At 40.7% G+C, this 16,831-nt stretch overlaps 1 protein-coding gene across 1 annotated transcript in view; it reads right to left on the bottom strand.

The window, feature by feature from the left end:
* Positions 1 to 2,034: 2,034 nt before the first annotated feature.
* Positions 2,035 to 16,831, bottom strand: part of EPRS1 (glutamyl-prolyl-tRNA synthetase 1) — a 35,018-nt gene continuing 20,221 nt past the window's right edge. The window contains exons 16-32 of the mRNA XM_087828948.1: positions 16,292 to 16,404; positions 15,944 to 16,061; positions 13,894 to 14,256; positions 11,988 to 12,221; positions 10,772 to 11,034; positions 10,268 to 10,319; positions 9,786 to 9,995; positions 9,119 to 9,191; positions 7,887 to 7,966; positions 7,559 to 7,660; positions 6,736 to 6,891; positions 5,847 to 6,044; positions 5,242 to 5,415; positions 4,513 to 4,673; positions 3,252 to 3,330; positions 2,493 to 2,557; positions 2,035 to 2,393 (exon numbers count right to left, since the gene is read on the bottom strand). Of these exons, the coding sequence (XP_087685074.1) occupies positions 2,243 to 2,393; positions 2,493 to 2,557; positions 3,252 to 3,330; positions 4,513 to 4,673; positions 5,242 to 5,415; positions 5,847 to 6,044; positions 6,736 to 6,891; positions 7,559 to 7,660; positions 7,887 to 7,966; positions 9,119 to 9,191; positions 9,786 to 9,995; positions 10,268 to 10,319; positions 10,772 to 11,034; positions 11,988 to 12,221; positions 13,894 to 14,256; positions 15,944 to 16,061; positions 16,292 to 16,404 (2,592 nt within the window). The 3' untranslated portion in view covers positions 2,035 to 2,242. The remainder of the gene's footprint in view (positions 2,394 to 2,492; positions 2,558 to 3,251; positions 3,331 to 4,512; positions 4,674 to 5,241; positions 5,416 to 5,846; positions 6,045 to 6,735; positions 6,892 to 7,558; positions 7,661 to 7,886; positions 7,967 to 9,118; positions 9,192 to 9,785; positions 9,996 to 10,267; positions 10,320 to 10,771; positions 11,035 to 11,987; positions 12,222 to 13,893; positions 14,257 to 15,943; positions 16,062 to 16,291; positions 16,405 to 16,831) is intronic.

The raw sequence follows: 16,831 nt of genomic DNA, 5'->3' as shown, positions 1-16,831 counted from the left end.
CTATACCATAGGCTCTCCCGAGTTTCCTGCTTGCTCACTCACCCTGCAGATCTTGAGACTTCTCAGCCTTGACAACTGCAATTCTATAATAAATCTCTATTTATACATGCATCCTATTGGTTCTGTTTACCTAGGAAACTCTAATTTACTATTACTAAACCCTTACAACTTAGAGGTAGCCCTAATAATTTCCTTAGCATCTCATAAATCATTGCCAATTCAGTTAATAGTCTAGCAGGCTCCTAATACAACCAGCCTGTGAATCAGATTACACTAAGACTCTCTCCATCTATTTATGCAACAAGTATTTACTGAGTTCCTACGTGTCAGACACAGGGCCAGGCTCTGGAGAAGATAGCAATGAAAAAAAGACAAAAATCCCTGCCCTTACGAAGCTTACAGCCTTGTGTGGGGAGACATACAACTAACAAAGTAAGTTATAAAATGCTGAATTTCAGACAATAACAACCGAGGCAGATGAAGCAGAGAAGGGTAAAGTGATGGCATAGGGTGGAGTTTTAACTTTAAATAAAGTGATCGGGGGAGAATTTACTGAGATGTTCATGAGTAAAGGCCTGAAGGAGGTAAGAAACTCACTCACTCAACAGGTATTTCTTCATCATAAAGTTTGGTTTGGGTGACATACTTAAAATGTATTCCGAAATATCCCTATTACATGAGACTTAAAATCTTTCTGTATCATTTCAGTGCTATTGATGCTCCAGTCTCTTCAACCTTCCAGTAAAGTTGAACAAATACATCGGTTTAACATCACCTACTGAACCGTAAGAACTGCTTATATATTGTTTTAAGCCAGATAGTGTAACAGAATAGTGCTGATTTAATTTTCCAGGTATTGCCTCATGTACAAGACAGTTGTCAGCATGCTATTGGCAGGGATGATGTCATCATTTCTCAGTGATAGCCACTGAGGCCATGGCCTCCTCCTAACAATGCTCAGTTGGATTCCTTGACCACCTGATCGCCTGATTTTGCTTCTGAAATAGACTACTTGGAGGAGAGGGAGCCAAGAAAAGGGAAAACCATGTTTGGTGTTACTCCTGTGCACTCCAGCACTCTGCACAAAGCAGGAGCTCCCATTTATTAAATAAAGGGATAGCGTTTTCTAGACATAGCGGAAGTGACAAGCGAAGGGCCCAAGATGTGTTTAAAGATAAGAGGGCAGAGGTACCTGCCTCCCCATACTTCTGGTGCTATTGACAACCCCGGAACACCAAAGTATATGACAGATGACTAATATTAATTAAAGTACAATCAGATATGGGTAGGGTGACATGTCCAGACTCTCTGGCCAAAATGCTTTCTCTTCGCTTGTTTTATGGACTGTTTTCTACTGCTAAAGTCAAGACCCAGTCTCTCCACTAGAGAAGGCAGTCAGCAGGAGGAATCAGGAGGGCCTGCTCAGTCTTTCAACTGATTGAATGAGGCCCACCCATATTAGGGAGGACCATCTGCTTTGCTCAGTTCACAGCTCATCAAGAGGTTTTATGGTTTGTTGATTATGTCTCCCCCTATAAGAATCGGCTGTTTTGTCCAATTCAAGCAAGTATACCATGGCCTATTTGTTTTCTTTTTCTGTAATGAACATGAGGGACACTCATTTCTATGACTGTCAGTCATGTATCTAGTTAGTAGCAAGTAAAACAGGGACCTTCCCTTAAAGGACACTGTTTGGCCTTGGGCTGTGCATCCTCTTGAAAAGCACCACTTCTCAGATGTCTGAAGGGTTGATATTTTAGCCAAATCTCAATTTAAGGAAAAAGCCTACCCCATATAAATCTGGGGTGAAAGAGTCCTTCCTTCACATACTTACTTACTGTGGAGTTCCTTTAAATAGTGAATTCCTTTAAAGCAGCCGGAGTCAAGCTTTTCTGTGATTAGTTCTACTCATCGGAAGCTTCAGCAAATTCCTACGAAGGGAAGTTATTTTCAGTTACTTTCTTCCCTCCGTAGGAATTTCCTTGTATCACGTAATTCCAGTATTTCAGGAACAAATGAATACATAAAACAGTGTTAGTTCATGGTATTTATTACTGGGGTTGTCTACAGAAAAGTCTTTTCTCCACTGTTACTTTAGACATAAGAATAGGTATTTATTTCATGTGACTTCCTTTTCGAAGTTGTATTTTAAAAAAGCATAAAATTGTCTATATCTGGGAAGATATTCATATTAATCTTTTAAAAAGTGCGGAGGGTTGGAGATAGGGGTGTGGCTCTGGCCTCAGTAACTTCGACCAAACAAGGTGTAGTGCTTGGCAGGGTTCTTGCCACAGACGCATATGGCCCCAGGCTGCAGTTCGCAGAGTGGCTTGAAGGGGATGCACAGGCTTTTGGCTCCCATGGATGGAGCACCAGGTTCAAGATCCTGATCCCTGAAATTAAAAACAAGTAAGAATGCCACTCATTTAAGCTGTGCATTTCTCCTTTTCCATGGCCTCACCTCACACGTCTTATCTATTCACTGCATTTACCTGGCAGTGGTCTTCTTGATCCAGTCTTCACAGTCCATTTCCCCACAGAACGGGATCTGAACAATCTAATAAGAGGAACAATAGTTAGTGTTTATAGTTCCTTCTGGGCTATAAAAAGAAATTCCCTATTAAACTTACAAGCATAAAGGAAAAGATGATGAAACCTAGGATTCCACTAATATATGCTGAGAGTCATTTCTTTGAAAGCAATGGATTACCTAGTATTTACTCTATTGATTTATTAACTGTTATGTAATGCCTACATGAGCTGTACTGCAACAGTGACTACCATGTTTCTATAATACAGAAAATTTTAAAACTCAATAATGGAATAAAAATCATCATAAATTACAGTGAAAGGGAAATATACATGGCATCAGGTGGCTATCCATTCTCTAGCTTTCTCTGAGAAGTATATAGTTTTAAGTCAAGTGACAAACTATGGAGCCCAGGAAGGGGAGGATTACAAAGGCAATATTCCAAGAATAAGAGAGTGCTAAACATGGAAGATTTATGGATCTGAAAGGCATTTAGAGATGATCTATTTTGTACTCATTTCACAAGTTAGTAAACTGAGCCAGAGATTAACATGTTCCCGGCTCACACAGTAAGACACATATTAAGAGGTTTTGATCATAACCAATTAAAACTTTGCCTTAATACTCTGAGCATGAATAAAGAGAGAGAGAGAGAAAGAGCATTAAACCAAATCAGAGGAGAGATCTACATTCCATTCAAAACTGTTCAGAAGCATCTCACCTTTCCAGAGTCTAGCATCTTCTGAAAGTCTTCCATGGAGTTAGCCACCACCATATGAGTCCTAAGGTCTTCAGAAGCCCTATCAAAAAGTAATTAGAAAAGCATACATAATTTTCTTATTAATGAGATGTTGTTTTAAGCAGGCACAGTTTAATGAGAAAACAATAGCTCAGAGGTGAGAACTCAATTGGAACCTTGGCTTTGTCACCAGCAGTGACATCCAGTGAATCCGTTAACTCATCACTGTATTACTGTGAACATTAAATGAATGAAGAATTTGCCAAGCACACAACAGATAACAGTTACTTTTGCTATTGCCGTTAAATCTCTATTGACCAACATTCTATTCCTGGCTAGACCACTGACTACCTGTGAGAATCTGGTTATTTTTTAAACCTCTCTGGTACTACTCTTCTAAGTTCTACAAAACTGGAAAAATACTCAAGTAAGTGTGACTACCATGTAGAATTGCTGTGAGAATAAAACATGAAGGCATGAAAATGTTTTGAAAAGGAAACACTCATGAATATCCATTACTCATGCTACTGTTGCCCACCATGTAATTCCTTTAGAAATGGAAATAAATATTCTCTTCCCCACTTGAAGTCATGCACTGTGTGAGGACCACATGGGTGATGACCAAAGAAGAGAAAGAGTGTTTCTCTTCTGGGTCTCAGGGCTAAGACCACGGGAACTCTGCCAGCGACTGGTAGCCATCCACCAAACCTGTTTCCCCTTCCTCCGACTTTTTTTGTAGTGAGATGGGCCCATGTGATGAAGTTTTAGCCAATAAGATCCAGAGAAGGGAATATGTCATGTCCCGGGCTTGCCTTAAGGCAGGAAAAACTGTACCTTTATGCAACTTACATTAACACATTTACTAACATCTCTGGGGAGGGGTCCAGACACTGGTACTTTTGAAAGCTTCCCAGGTGCTGCTCATATGTGTCCAGTAGGTGGGAATCAATGCCTTAATTCCTCAAATTTATAGATCATAAAAGGTTAATTTTATGGATCTAAAATTAACCCAAATTAGTCCATGGGACAGACACTCCATTGCTGCAAACCTAGTAGGGAGCAGAAAGCACTTAGAAAAATAATCATACTACAAGTCCAAACAAGAGAGAGGCGAATTAAGAACCATAGGACTTCAGAGGGAAAGATGGCTTCCAGTTGGGACAAAGGACTCCTGGTATAGATCTCAGAGGTCACGTGGGGTCTGAGGATAAGCAACACAAGCCATTCACTCTAAGGAACTAACTTTCTGAAGAGGTTAGCATGGATGTCTTCCAAAAGGGCTTGAAGTTTAGTCTCAGCCTCATTTTCAGCAACTGTCAGCTTTTCTCCAGTATCTCGTCGGACAGCCACAAACTGGCAGCTCTTCATATCACGTGGCCCGACTTCCAGTCTAATTGGAACTCCCTAGGGAACAAAAAAGGCAGCTAAGAGGATACATGCATGTCTCCACCTGAACACATGGTGCGCAAAAGCAGGCTTACAGCTGTGAGTACCCAAAACGCAGAGTTTATTCTTATTCTTATTTATTAATTACTGCATTATTTACTTGTATTACAACTATAAACCTACTTTGGCTCACCCCATATATAGACTTAATTCATGGCTTTATTGACAATAAATCAGAAAAGTCCAAAATCAAAGGCTACATAAACCATAAGAAAAAGCAGGTAATATTTCTGAGCTATTACAGAAACCTATTCCAATAAGGCATAAAACTAAGAAAAAACTGTACTGCCTGAGGTTTATTAATCATAAACAAGGGCTTTAAGATCATTTTTTATTCTAACATAATAAAAATAAGATTCCTCAAAAAGATTTCAAATTTAGCAAATGTGCTCAACACTTAGTTTCAGTGATGAACTCATAACTATCAAAACAGAGAAAAGTAATGAGAAAGATTTACAATTTATAAAATATACATAAAGAAAATCTAAATCCAAACTGGGATTAAAGATGCAACTGAAGAGTTTACCTTGAGCTCCCAGTGATTGAATTTCCAACCTGGCGAATAGTTGTCTCGCAGATCAGCTCTCGCTCGAATGTTAACGCTGAGTAACCGCCTTCGATAGTCATTGCATTTTGCAATCAGAGCATCTCTGTCTTCTTCAGAAAGTGCATTTGTGATGCCACAAGGAATGACCACCACCTGGAACCCAGCACAGTATCACACATTTACATAAAGAAATGGCAGACAGAAGTGACTATAAATCTCAACACAAATCAGCTTGCTGGTATGATTTTTAATCTGTACAGAATGTCTACCAATCAGCTGCACATGGCTTGTCTATGCCAAATGCATTTTCATCTGACCTACTACATTCATTTAACCTATTATAAATCACTTCAAAAAATGATTTCTAAACTTTTCTATAAAGTAGCTAAAAATTAAGAGTAAAAAACAAGAACACAAGTGATAAATGTAGTTACACAACTAAAATCTAGACTGTAGTCTATGTTTTTTCTGTATCAGTGAAATCTACCTGGAGGATATTTAGAAAGTCGCCCTTTCCAATTTCAGTTAGTAAATCTGACTTGTATTTTATAAAATATGAAGTAACAACAGAACTATCTTCTCACCTGAACACAGGCTACACGGGGAGGTAACACTAAGCCCATGTTGTCCCCGTGAACCATGGTCATGACCCCAATCGTCCGAGTTGTCAGGCCCCAGGAGTTCTGATAGGCAAACTGCTTCTCTCCTGGCATCTTTGGATCTTCAAAAACAATTTCAAACATTTTGGAAAAATTCTGTCCTAGATGATGTGATGTTGCCCCCTGAAATAGAGAGAAATACGAGGTTTAATTTTAATAACCTAGTATGCCTTCGAAAATGACTATAAGATCACATGCCTTAGAATGACACCAGATCTATTTTATCTTCCTTGATTTTATGTTAAATATATTTTTTAAAAATATATCTTTACTGATTTCAGAGAGAGGAAAGGAGAGAGAGAGAGAAACATCAATGATGAGAGAGTCATTGATCAGCCACCTCCTGCACGCCCCCAACTGGAGATCAAACCCGCAATGGGGCCATGTGCCCTGACCGGGAATCCAAACCCGATCGCCTGTATCCTAGGTCGACGCTCAACCGCTGAGCCATGCCCAGCCGGGCTTAAATACATTTTTAAAGCATAACTGATACACCAAAGAGACTAAGGTTAGTCAAAAAGTGCTACAGAAGTGTAGCGCTGCTGTGGGCTGCCCTTTCAGAGCAGTAATGTTAGCTACAAAGGTTAAAAAGGACTCTACGCCTTGATTCAGGATACAAGCTTTGACCTAAAAGATCTCGGAGACTTAGAAAAATGGGGCAGACATGTTTGAAATTAGATGTGGTCTAGAAACCATGTGAACTACTGACTTTTTAAAAGAGGCTTCTTCTCTGAGAACAGAAGAATTGTGCTGGCTCTGCCCACAGGCGAGGCTTACTCAAGTCACCTATGAAGCCTGGGCAGCACAGCGGTACCTGGATAGCTCTCCCGCTGGCAGATATAAACGCCTCCACTGTAGTGGTGTAGTCTCCTCCTGCGAATTTTTCCTTTTCAGTTTTCCTTCCTTTTACAACAGGAATTGCCAGGAGTTCTTCATACACCTGAGCATACAAGTCAAGTATCTGCAAGACCTGTAACAACATTTTAAGTGCAGAAGTGTTCAAATTTATGGTTTACTTATTTATTACAGATCTATCAATCTGTCCTATTTAAAACTAACTGTGGTGGGAAAAGCAGTTCAAACCAAAAAACCCCCCTTTTTTGTGGAAAGGTTAAAGCAGCCAGCGTGAATTTATTAAGGAAGATACTCCAACAAAGCAGTGTGAAAAGCTGAAGAACTTTTTAAAACCTACATAAATTTAGAATGTAAGAGAAAACTAAGGTTTTTTGAAAGATACACAGTAACCAGGGTGAAAATCTCCTTAATAATAATTTCACTCAGGGGATTAGAATTTCTGCTATACCTTGAAGTCCAAAAATATTTGCATCTGACAAATGAAAACAGCACTTTCTAATAAAATCTCAATAAGCAGTTTTTTAAGTCCATGCACATGTGAATTGACTAGTTTTTCTCTTAACATGGTGATACAATCTTAAGTAACAAAATAATTTACACCAAGAAATTCGTTTAGTCTTATTCTGAAATCAGATCAAATTTCAGCTTAGTTATTTACTGAATGATCACCTACAAATAGACAGTACTGCACTACTTACAGCTGGAAAAAGAGGAAAAAGCACAGCGTGGACAAAGCAACAGACCATAACACAGAACTGAACAAGGGCAACCTCTCTTCCTACCTCCTCTGCTGCTTCTTCAAACGTTGCAAACGCGCTGTGCCCCTCCTGCCAAAGGAACTCACGGGTCCGCAGGAATGGCTGGGGGTGCTTGAACTCCCAGCGCTGGAAGAGGTAGGAAGACATGTAGTCATCAGAGAGAGCGTTTCAGTTTTCATTAACAACTTCATGTGCAAGTTATCAGAAATCATAATGTGATCCACAGTATTTCAAAAACGCTCCCATACTCCCAATCCTTTGAATACACAAGTAAGGAAAACCAAAACATGCCTTGTGTAAAACGAGGAAGCAGGATAATGGAAGGACAGTACTGAGAGGGGCATGCACCTACCACCACGCTGCACCACTGGTTGAGCCTGATGGGCAGGTCCCTGTGTGACTGCACCCACTTTGCATATGCAGGATACATGACTGAAAGACACAGGAAACACTGAATTAGTCGCTGAAGGTTTTATTTCTCCCTGAAGGCTGCTAAGAGCTAAACTGCAACATAATGCAGGGATTAGAATGTCATATTTGTGTGAATGTGTTTCCAATCTGTGATGGTCAATGAGTGGTATTACTATGTATTTTGTAAAGCAGATTCGTCAAGGAAATAAGTCTATCTAAACTTGACCATACTTTGTGTTCTTAGCAATGGGATTAACATTTATCATTAATTTGCTTTTCTACTGTTTTGTTTTAATATATACCACACTCTATGCTAAGTTCTTTGCATTCATTATCCTGTTCAATTCTCACATTTAACCCACAAAGTAGCTATCACAATCTCAATATTAAAGACGTGGAAACTGAGGTTAGAGACGTTAAAGGTGCCAGTCTTACCGTGGCCTACCCATGACTACCTGTAATCAGTAACACAAAACAAAACATTGCCAATCTGGTTTGTGAAAAATAGCTGGTGTCATAACCTCAATAATGCATCACTACAATACAATACAAGAGCATCACTAGAAGTGTCAAAAAGCAACTAATCCTTAACTGAAGACAAATAACCCCTTGGGAGACACTGACAAGCCAAGGCTCACACTCTGCACAAGGTGCTCCATTTACTATGTGTCCTCTTAGGAAAGCCACTAATGTCTCAAATACGTCTTCACCTGCCAGATGCAGGCAGCAGCTGCCTCCCCCTTCCTTACTACAATGTTGTAAGAATACAAGATGCAAATAAACCACTTAGTAACCTACAGGACCCTAATGAATGGAAACAGAACATTAAAATAAGTAGCGCAATTTATAAATAAAACATTAGCATTGGCAATTTTATAACTAATTCCAAGAACAAAAATTATTCCAAGAATACAATTCCTTGGAAAGTCCTGAAAAATTATAGCATGAAACAAAATGATGAAACTTTAAAAAACAAACTTTATCCTACTGTTAAAGAGCTCTATAATGAGTACTGTACAGAGAATAAAATTCTACAGCTTCAGTTTGCATTCATCTCTGCATACAATACATTCATGAAATTTTATATATTGTCAACAAGGATTATAAACACCACCCAATGAAAGCGAAGACCCCACTCTAGATGATTTCTCCTGCTCCAAGGCCCCTCCTCACCTGTTTCACTAGTAGGACGAATAGCAATGGGTTCTGCCAACTCTGTTTTTCCAGATCTTGTAACCCAAGCAACCTAGTAAGAGAAATCATTTTTCATACATTTTTAAAGAGCATTTAGAGAAGCAGCACAAATGCTGACATTTCTCAAATTCAATCTTTGCTCTATCAGTTAAGGCAAGGTAAGATAATTACTGCTGCTCACTGTGAGAAAGGGTAGATATTTACTGTCCTCGTTAACAATGAGAGAAAACTAGAATCCAGTTAATTATTTAATGTAAGAAACACAGTCATAACTTGCCCTGAAGGTAGAAATATAATTTTTTAAATGGCTTTAAGTTTTTAAACATTTCTCTAAGTCGGCAATTATAAACTTGTCTTTTAAATTACTATTCAGGTGTGAATTTATTTATTTTTAAATATGTCTTTATTGATTACAGAGAGAGGAAGGGAGAGGGAGAGAGAGAGATAGAAACATCAATGATGAGAGTCACTGATCGGCTGCAGCCCGCAACCCAGGCATGTGCCCTGACCAGGAATTGAACCCTGATCGCCTGGATCCTAGGTCGACGCTCAACCGCTGAGCCACGCCCGGCCGGGCTCAGGTGTGAATTTAAAATGCACTTTTGAGTTTAGGGAGAAAGCGCCACAGTCCACTGAGCTCACTCACCTCAGGGGCGAAGTCAGCCACGTGGGCCTTCTCCTTCTCTAAGGCGCCCTGGGACACGAACATGGGGAAGTAGCAGTTCTCCACACCCAGCTTCTTGATCTCAGCGTCGAAAAAGCCGCTGATGGCCTCCCAGATGGAGTGGGCCCAGGGCCGGAGGATGTAGCAGCCACTCACGTCGTAGTACTCAATCATTTCTGACTTCGTGATGACCTGCGTGAGAGGTGTCCAGGCCAAAACCACCAAAATCACAGCTCAGCCGCCAGGAGTGGGACAGCGGGCTTCCCACCTGCAGGCCCTCACCGCCCACACGCCCTGGGTAGGCTCACTATGTGAGCATCCCCAGAAGCCTGGACACACTATATGGCCATATGATGTTTTTTAAGGCATCACACATCATTACCTTGTGTCTGGCTTCAGAACTGAAAATATAAAGTCACCTTTGAGAAATTTAACACACAGAAGTCAACCGAATGCATACTCACCTGAGAATACCAATCTGCAAGATTTTCTTCTTTTTTTGCCTCAAGACCCAACCTGCAGATATGAGAAGTAAAATATAAATTCCTTCATTCTGAATTTGCTTCTAAGTTGAACGGAAATAAACCTCTAAAGTTCAAAATAGATCCATTTTCCTTTAGTATGAGTTATTCCTATATTTAAATCTCTCCTACATTCATTCCCAAGGTCATGTTTTAAACCTAGAAAACAGTTCAGTTATCTCTTAGAAGGTGGTGGAATACTGTCCACAAAACTCTAAGAAAGCCAAGCCTAGTAAGAGCTGTGATCTTAATGCAGACGTGTCTGCTGCCGTCTTTATCAGGTCAGGCATTTGTACAGTGCTATTCACACAGCATTCTCCTACTAACTAAGAAGACTCTTTTGCCAACCGGAATCCAGGACAAATTATAGTTAGATCAGCATCTGGCTGAAAATAACATGTAAAAAGTAATAAAGACAATGGCTCTGTGCACGTGTCGCTCCATTACCTGGTCTGCTTCCGCGGCCCCTGCCCTTCCCCGGCCCCACTGGGCGGCAACCCGCCGCCCTGGCCTTTGGAGGGCTCCTTCTTGGAGCCGTCGTCCTGTTTCTGAGGCTTGTTCTGTTTCTCAGACTTGTTTTCTTTCTCTTTCTTCTTCTTGTCTTTGTCCTCGGCTCCGGCAGCAGCGACGGGCTGATACTCGACGCCGGTCAGTGACCGGTACTGCGCTTTCCGCTGAAGGAGCTCCTGCACAGCGGCGTCCACTTGGTCCTTCAGGTCAGCAAGAGAACAAGGACACATTTAATTCAATGCCCGCCTGAGCGCCAGTGCCCAACACGTTAGGAGCAGGTCTGAAAACACGACTAAAGGCAGAGGGGTGTGCGGAGGGGTGGGGAACGTTTCCTATACTAACGTCTATAAATAAGAGTACGATAAACAGGGACAGGACTGTGCAAAAGGGTGACGAAGAAAGAGCACCACCCTGCACTGTCCAAAAAGAAGTCACAGCCCCATGAGGTCATTTACATTTAAATTAACGTAAATGTAACTTAGAAGCCCCCTGTGACTGCACTGGACAGAACTGTCACTGACACGTCTACGAGAAAACGCTAGTATGGAACGTATTCCACCACAAGTGAAGTGAGAGCCATGAAGTTACACAGGTGGAGCATTTCACAATTACCAAGATGACAGTAGTCAGGGTTCTATATTACTGGTCACATTTCAACACCTGTAACCATTTATTGTTTTCCAATGAAATGAATCTGTACCAAAAAGTTCTGCTCGTGTAAAGATAATACAATTCATACAAAGCACACATGGCTCAAAATAAAACCGGCTGCTTCCGACTGAAGAGCATCAGGAAAACGAGTCACAGAAAGAGCACGCACTGTATCAGGGCCTTTAAGAGCCAGGCACTGCTGGGGCCTGGGTCCCTATGCTCAAGCATCTTACACACCAGAGAGAAACAGACAATTTCACAAACAATTAAATCAGTGTAGTTAAGTGTTATGTCAGAGAAGGGCAGTGTCGTATGAGAACGTCCAGTCTAATCTAGTTGAGGGAGAAAGGATCAATAAAGGCTCCTCTAGAAGGTGACTTAAAAGAGCTGAATGCTGAAATGTATGAGTAGATGTCAGCCAGATTTCATGGGGCAGAAAGTGTTCCAGGCAAAGAAAATAGCAGGTAATGTGAAAAACAAAAATACAAAATACCACACTAACCTTAGAGGCTTTTTCAGCTTTAAGTTTTCGAACGACTTCTCCTTGAGAAGCTACTTTGTCAAAAAGTGCTTTGGCTTCTGGTGTTTCTGGACCACAAGGCTCAGAGATTCTGGCTGGGCTTGAATCTGAACTTTGAGATAACGGGGGCTGACCAGGAACATATTCCTTCCCAGTTTTTTCTTTATACTGAGCTTTCAGAGAAAGCAAGCACTCTACAGCTTCATTTACTTTAGCCTGTGTTAAAAGAGGAAAAAAAGACAAATATTTAATACTTTCTGAAAATATCAATGATTATTTAAAACTATTCATTGCCACCAAAGTATTCCTATAAATAGCCATCATGGAGAAACCCTAAAACAACAGATCCAAGCTAAAGGAAAGTTAAAAACATAAATCATACTATAATCCTATACATAAGTTATCAAAATAAACAAAAGAAACACATTTAATACTATAACTTTGCATCTTACATATGTAAACAAACAAACAATAGAATATCCAAGCAAACTGCTAGCATCCAAGCTCTGGGTCTGTAAGCAGAGGAGTCAGAATTTATAAAATTGGAGCACAGATCATCTCAATGGCTTTGCCAATACAAACCTATTTTCTTAATTTAAAAATAGATGGTAAATACAACACTAAAAGCAGAGTCTGGGCCCAACTAAAGAATAATCACTCGTTTAAAAAATGAAATGAGAAGGAATGTTGAGGTTTTGGACACTCACCTACATATACTGTCCTCTGACACTTCAACATAATCACAGTGAAAACGAATGAAACAGCCCAACTGAGACACCCGTGACTCTAGCAGAGAAGACCAGCCACGCAGGCAAAGGACTCAAGCCAGTTGCCTTGCCTGAATGGTAGTACTATCTAACTACAAACCAATGTACCACTGGGAAGCCACAGCATCAATAAAACAGAGAAAGTGTCTGCAAATCACCCTATCCAAGTCTTACTGCCATGTTATAACAGTGCTCCAGGGAGCTAAGGGCTACCATCAGAAGCCAGGAAACTAACAGAATTGGCATCTACAGGACAGCAATCACCTTTCCTTGTACAGCTACTTTATGAGACCGTGTTCTGCCTACAGACTTAGAATCTGTCACAGCAGGCATCACCCTAAGCGGGCACAGGTAAGAGGAGAAATCACACACAGGGAAGAAGGTAGGTTATCTGATTTATATTCCTGACCTGTTGTCTCTTGTTTACAATGTCCTTAGAATTAAGAGCATTTTCATAGTAAAATCTACCTGATCCTAAGAAAAAGAACATAGTTAATCAGACATACAAAAATCAAGAAAACCAGAAACTTCCATCAGTTAAAAGGGAAATGGGGGAAAAGTTTACACTGTAAGTACTCACTCAAGTTTAGGTCAGATGGCACACACTTCACACAGGAAAAAGTAAACAAAAAAACACCTTTCTTTGGCAAGGTTACAACTTGAAATATTATAAAGGAGAAAATTAAGATGGGCAAAGCACTTCATTACTGAATGAGACATTCTAAAAACACAGTGAAAAAGAATGAAATTCTAAAATGAGAGTATGTTCTGCACACAGGGAGGCATGGCAGACCCTGGGCTTGACTTCGTGAACTGGTTCCTCCTTCCCTGCCACTTAAGGCCACAAACATTTCTCAGAGCAATTCACACAATCGGTCACATGGCACAGGATTATGTCCACAGGCCTGTTTCTTCCCCAGATCCCTCCCCCAGCCACTAGATGGCGAGCTGCTCCTTGTTAATACAGACCATGGCAAGGGCAGGTATCAGTAAATGCTGACCGTTATGTAGAAAAGTTCAAGCAAGGCAGTCTACAAACATGTCCTAGATGAGTCTACGCTAGCAGCTGGAATTCACAGGCTCCCTTACAATGTTGTCTTGGCTCCTCCCAGCACACTCACCTTAGGGGCTTTTTCAGCTTTCAGTTTGCGAACCAGCTCCCCCTGTGCGGCAACTTCATCATACAGGGACTTGCTTTCCCCGGCACCTGCTGAGGATTTAGAAGCAGCAGCAGTCTGTCCCACCAGAGTGGGAGGACTTCCAGGCTTATACTCCTGGCCCGTTTTCTCCTTATATGCAGCCTTCAAAGCCAAAAGCTGTTTAACAGCGGCATCGACATCTTCCTTTGCTGCTTTTTTGGCTTTTAATTCACGAACCACATCCCCTTGAGCAGCCACTCTACCGTAAAGGACCAAGGGATCCTCAGAGGCGGCACAAGCATTAGTCAAAGGTGGCGCTGGCCGGTCCTTCATAGGAGTAGTTGTCTACGGAAGCAGGAAACCGAAAGTAAAATAATTAACTCGTGTTAAATGTCTTCCCACGAAATGAAATCAAACGGACTGCTTTATAATGTTTCAAGTTAAAACAAAATTTTAAAATCAGAGGCCACGGTTTTTAATCTATGTAAATTAAAAGCTCAAGTAGTGACATTCCCACTATAAAGTTTCAAACTCCTATCTCCTAATAAACTTTCATGCTTCTGCCGTTCCTAGCTCAGGGTACTTACCATTTACTTACCTAGTCAACCAAAACAAAACCGGAAGCTACCATCTTACTAATTCTACACCCTGGACTCAGGTCCTACTCTGTACCCTCCATGCTCTCAGCCTCTGACCACTTGTAACACCTAATCCTATATCCAACCCACCCTCCAAACTGCCTTCTTCAATGATGCCAAATCTTCAGTGACCACCCAACTGCCCTCATCAATGGATCTCAACTATGTATGAGGTGCTCCAGGTGCCACAGGAGATTCACAAGGTGCCAGGGGATAGTATAACTATCCGAGACAAGAAGAGCAATGTGCCCACCATCTGTGTGTACTAGCTAACGTGAGAGTGTGCTACCTTCCTTTCAATGATGTCCTATCTTTTCAGAGCTGCTGTGTTAAATATCAAATACCACAGAAAATCACTGTGGAACAGAAAATGGTAGTGTCCAAGGTTGAAGGAAGGAATGAAATTATTTTTCTTTCAATTTGTGTATCATTTTAAAAGTGAAATAAAAATATTTAACATACAAAATATTTTCTTTCAACTCGCACGTATTATTTTTTCAAATGGCTACTACGTTATTGGGATATAATATGCATCTACTTGTTCGGACTTGACTACTTAATAAAAAGAACTGTTAGAAATGTCACTTGGCCTAGAGGTGCCATGACAACTGACTGAGGAACTAAGAGTGCTGTGAGCTGAAGGAGCGGAAGGACATCTGGCTGACACAGTGAACTCCGAATCTCTAGACAGGCTGCCTGCCACCTCTCCAACCCACACCAGCACGATGAGGACAGAAGCTGTGTGTGCACCTGGAACACCCTCCAGACCCTGGCTGGGGCACATCCCTAACACATTCTTGAAGACACAGATGAAGCATCACCTCCAAGATGAAAAGGGAACAGAAAAAGCAGGTAAGTGTCTCAGCAACTACAACCCAGCACTCCTGCCCTGTTTCTCCTTCTCAAACCTCAGACCATCGGGAACTCTCCTCCAAGAGGCACTGGAGTTTGATAGAAAAGTTCAGACAGGAAATCAGAAAACCAGGCCACTGTACTGTCAATAACAAATGCTGTCATCTTGGGCAAGGCTTTTCTTTCCCTTTTCTGTATGAAATGAGGAGCTAAGAGTAGGTGGCCTTCGACAAACTCCTCAGCCCCTACAAACTAAAGCAGACTGGCTGTTAAAAAAGATTTACTACTGCCATAATGGGGGGAAAAACCACCTTGACTAAAAATATCCTTGTAATCTAGTCTCTGACTTTTTCACATAATAAAGTTAAGGTTTAAAAACCTTTTGCAAGGTGCTTTAAACTCTTACATGAAAGGACAACAAACCCCCAAGTAAGAGCTGTGGTCTTCAGTCTCCATAGGAAGACAATCACTTGTAAAACAGATTCTAAACCCTCCTAAAAAAAGATCAATGATTAGAGACGTGTTAGTGAGTCAATAGTGACCTCATTTTTTACTGTTTCCACTTTGGTCTTTTCCTTGGACCCAGACGTCGGCATCTCCTTTGTGTGCCCGTCAGGAATGTATATTAGGACACACGGTGCTTCTCTGCAGCTATGTGGGCTGAAAAACACAGGAAGAGCCAGGAAAGTTTAGTTTTAGAATTGAATTTCTTAATATTATGCTGTTTCAAAGATATCACTAATTAAAGTCTAAAATATTAAATATAGAAGAAATCCAACTGAAAAGAGAATTGTCAGGGACAGTATTTTAGTGATGTTCAATTTTTAAAATACAATTTACTATGAGAACTCGAAGCATTTTCATTTAGTTGTTCAGCTCCGTTTTCTTACCTAACAGGTTCATAAGGTTGATCACATATGAAGAATCCTCTTCTCTGGAGCTGTATAATGTCTCCTTTCTTCAAATCCTTAAGGCAAGGGTCCCCTAGCATGAATTCTTCATGCTATAAAGGTGATATAAGACAAAGACACTTTCTCAAAATCAGAGCACTAAAAGCAACACTAAAATGCAACAGTTTTTCCAGTGGCTAGAACATTCCTACTTTAAACAGACATATTAAAAACGTTACTGCTTAAGCACATACCACAAAACAGAGAAGTATTAAAGTAACAATTACATTTATTGTCATTTTTAAAGTTAACATTTATAAGCTGACTGGCTTCAGTAAACCTTTAAACTAACTTGTTTGGTGTTCCTCCATATATAAATGAAGTTTCCCACAATAAATATGAACCAGCCACAATGCACGAAGCATAGCAGACTGAAAAGACAAAGCACTTAAGAATAAGGGCTGTGAGCCAGGATGCCTAGGCTTGAATCCCAGCTCTACCACTTACTGTATGTCCTCAGACAAGTTACTTATTAACTTC

Source organism: Miniopterus natalensis, chromosome 21, assembly GCF_054644295.1.
Source record: "Miniopterus natalensis isolate mMinNat1 chromosome 21, mMinNat1.hap1, whole genome shotgun sequence".
Lineage (NCBI taxonomy): Eukaryota > Metazoa > Chordata > Mammalia > Chiroptera > Miniopteridae > Miniopterus > Miniopterus natalensis.
Note: the sequence above shows the minus strand (reverse complement) of the source record. Positions and strands in the feature narration are given on the sequence as shown.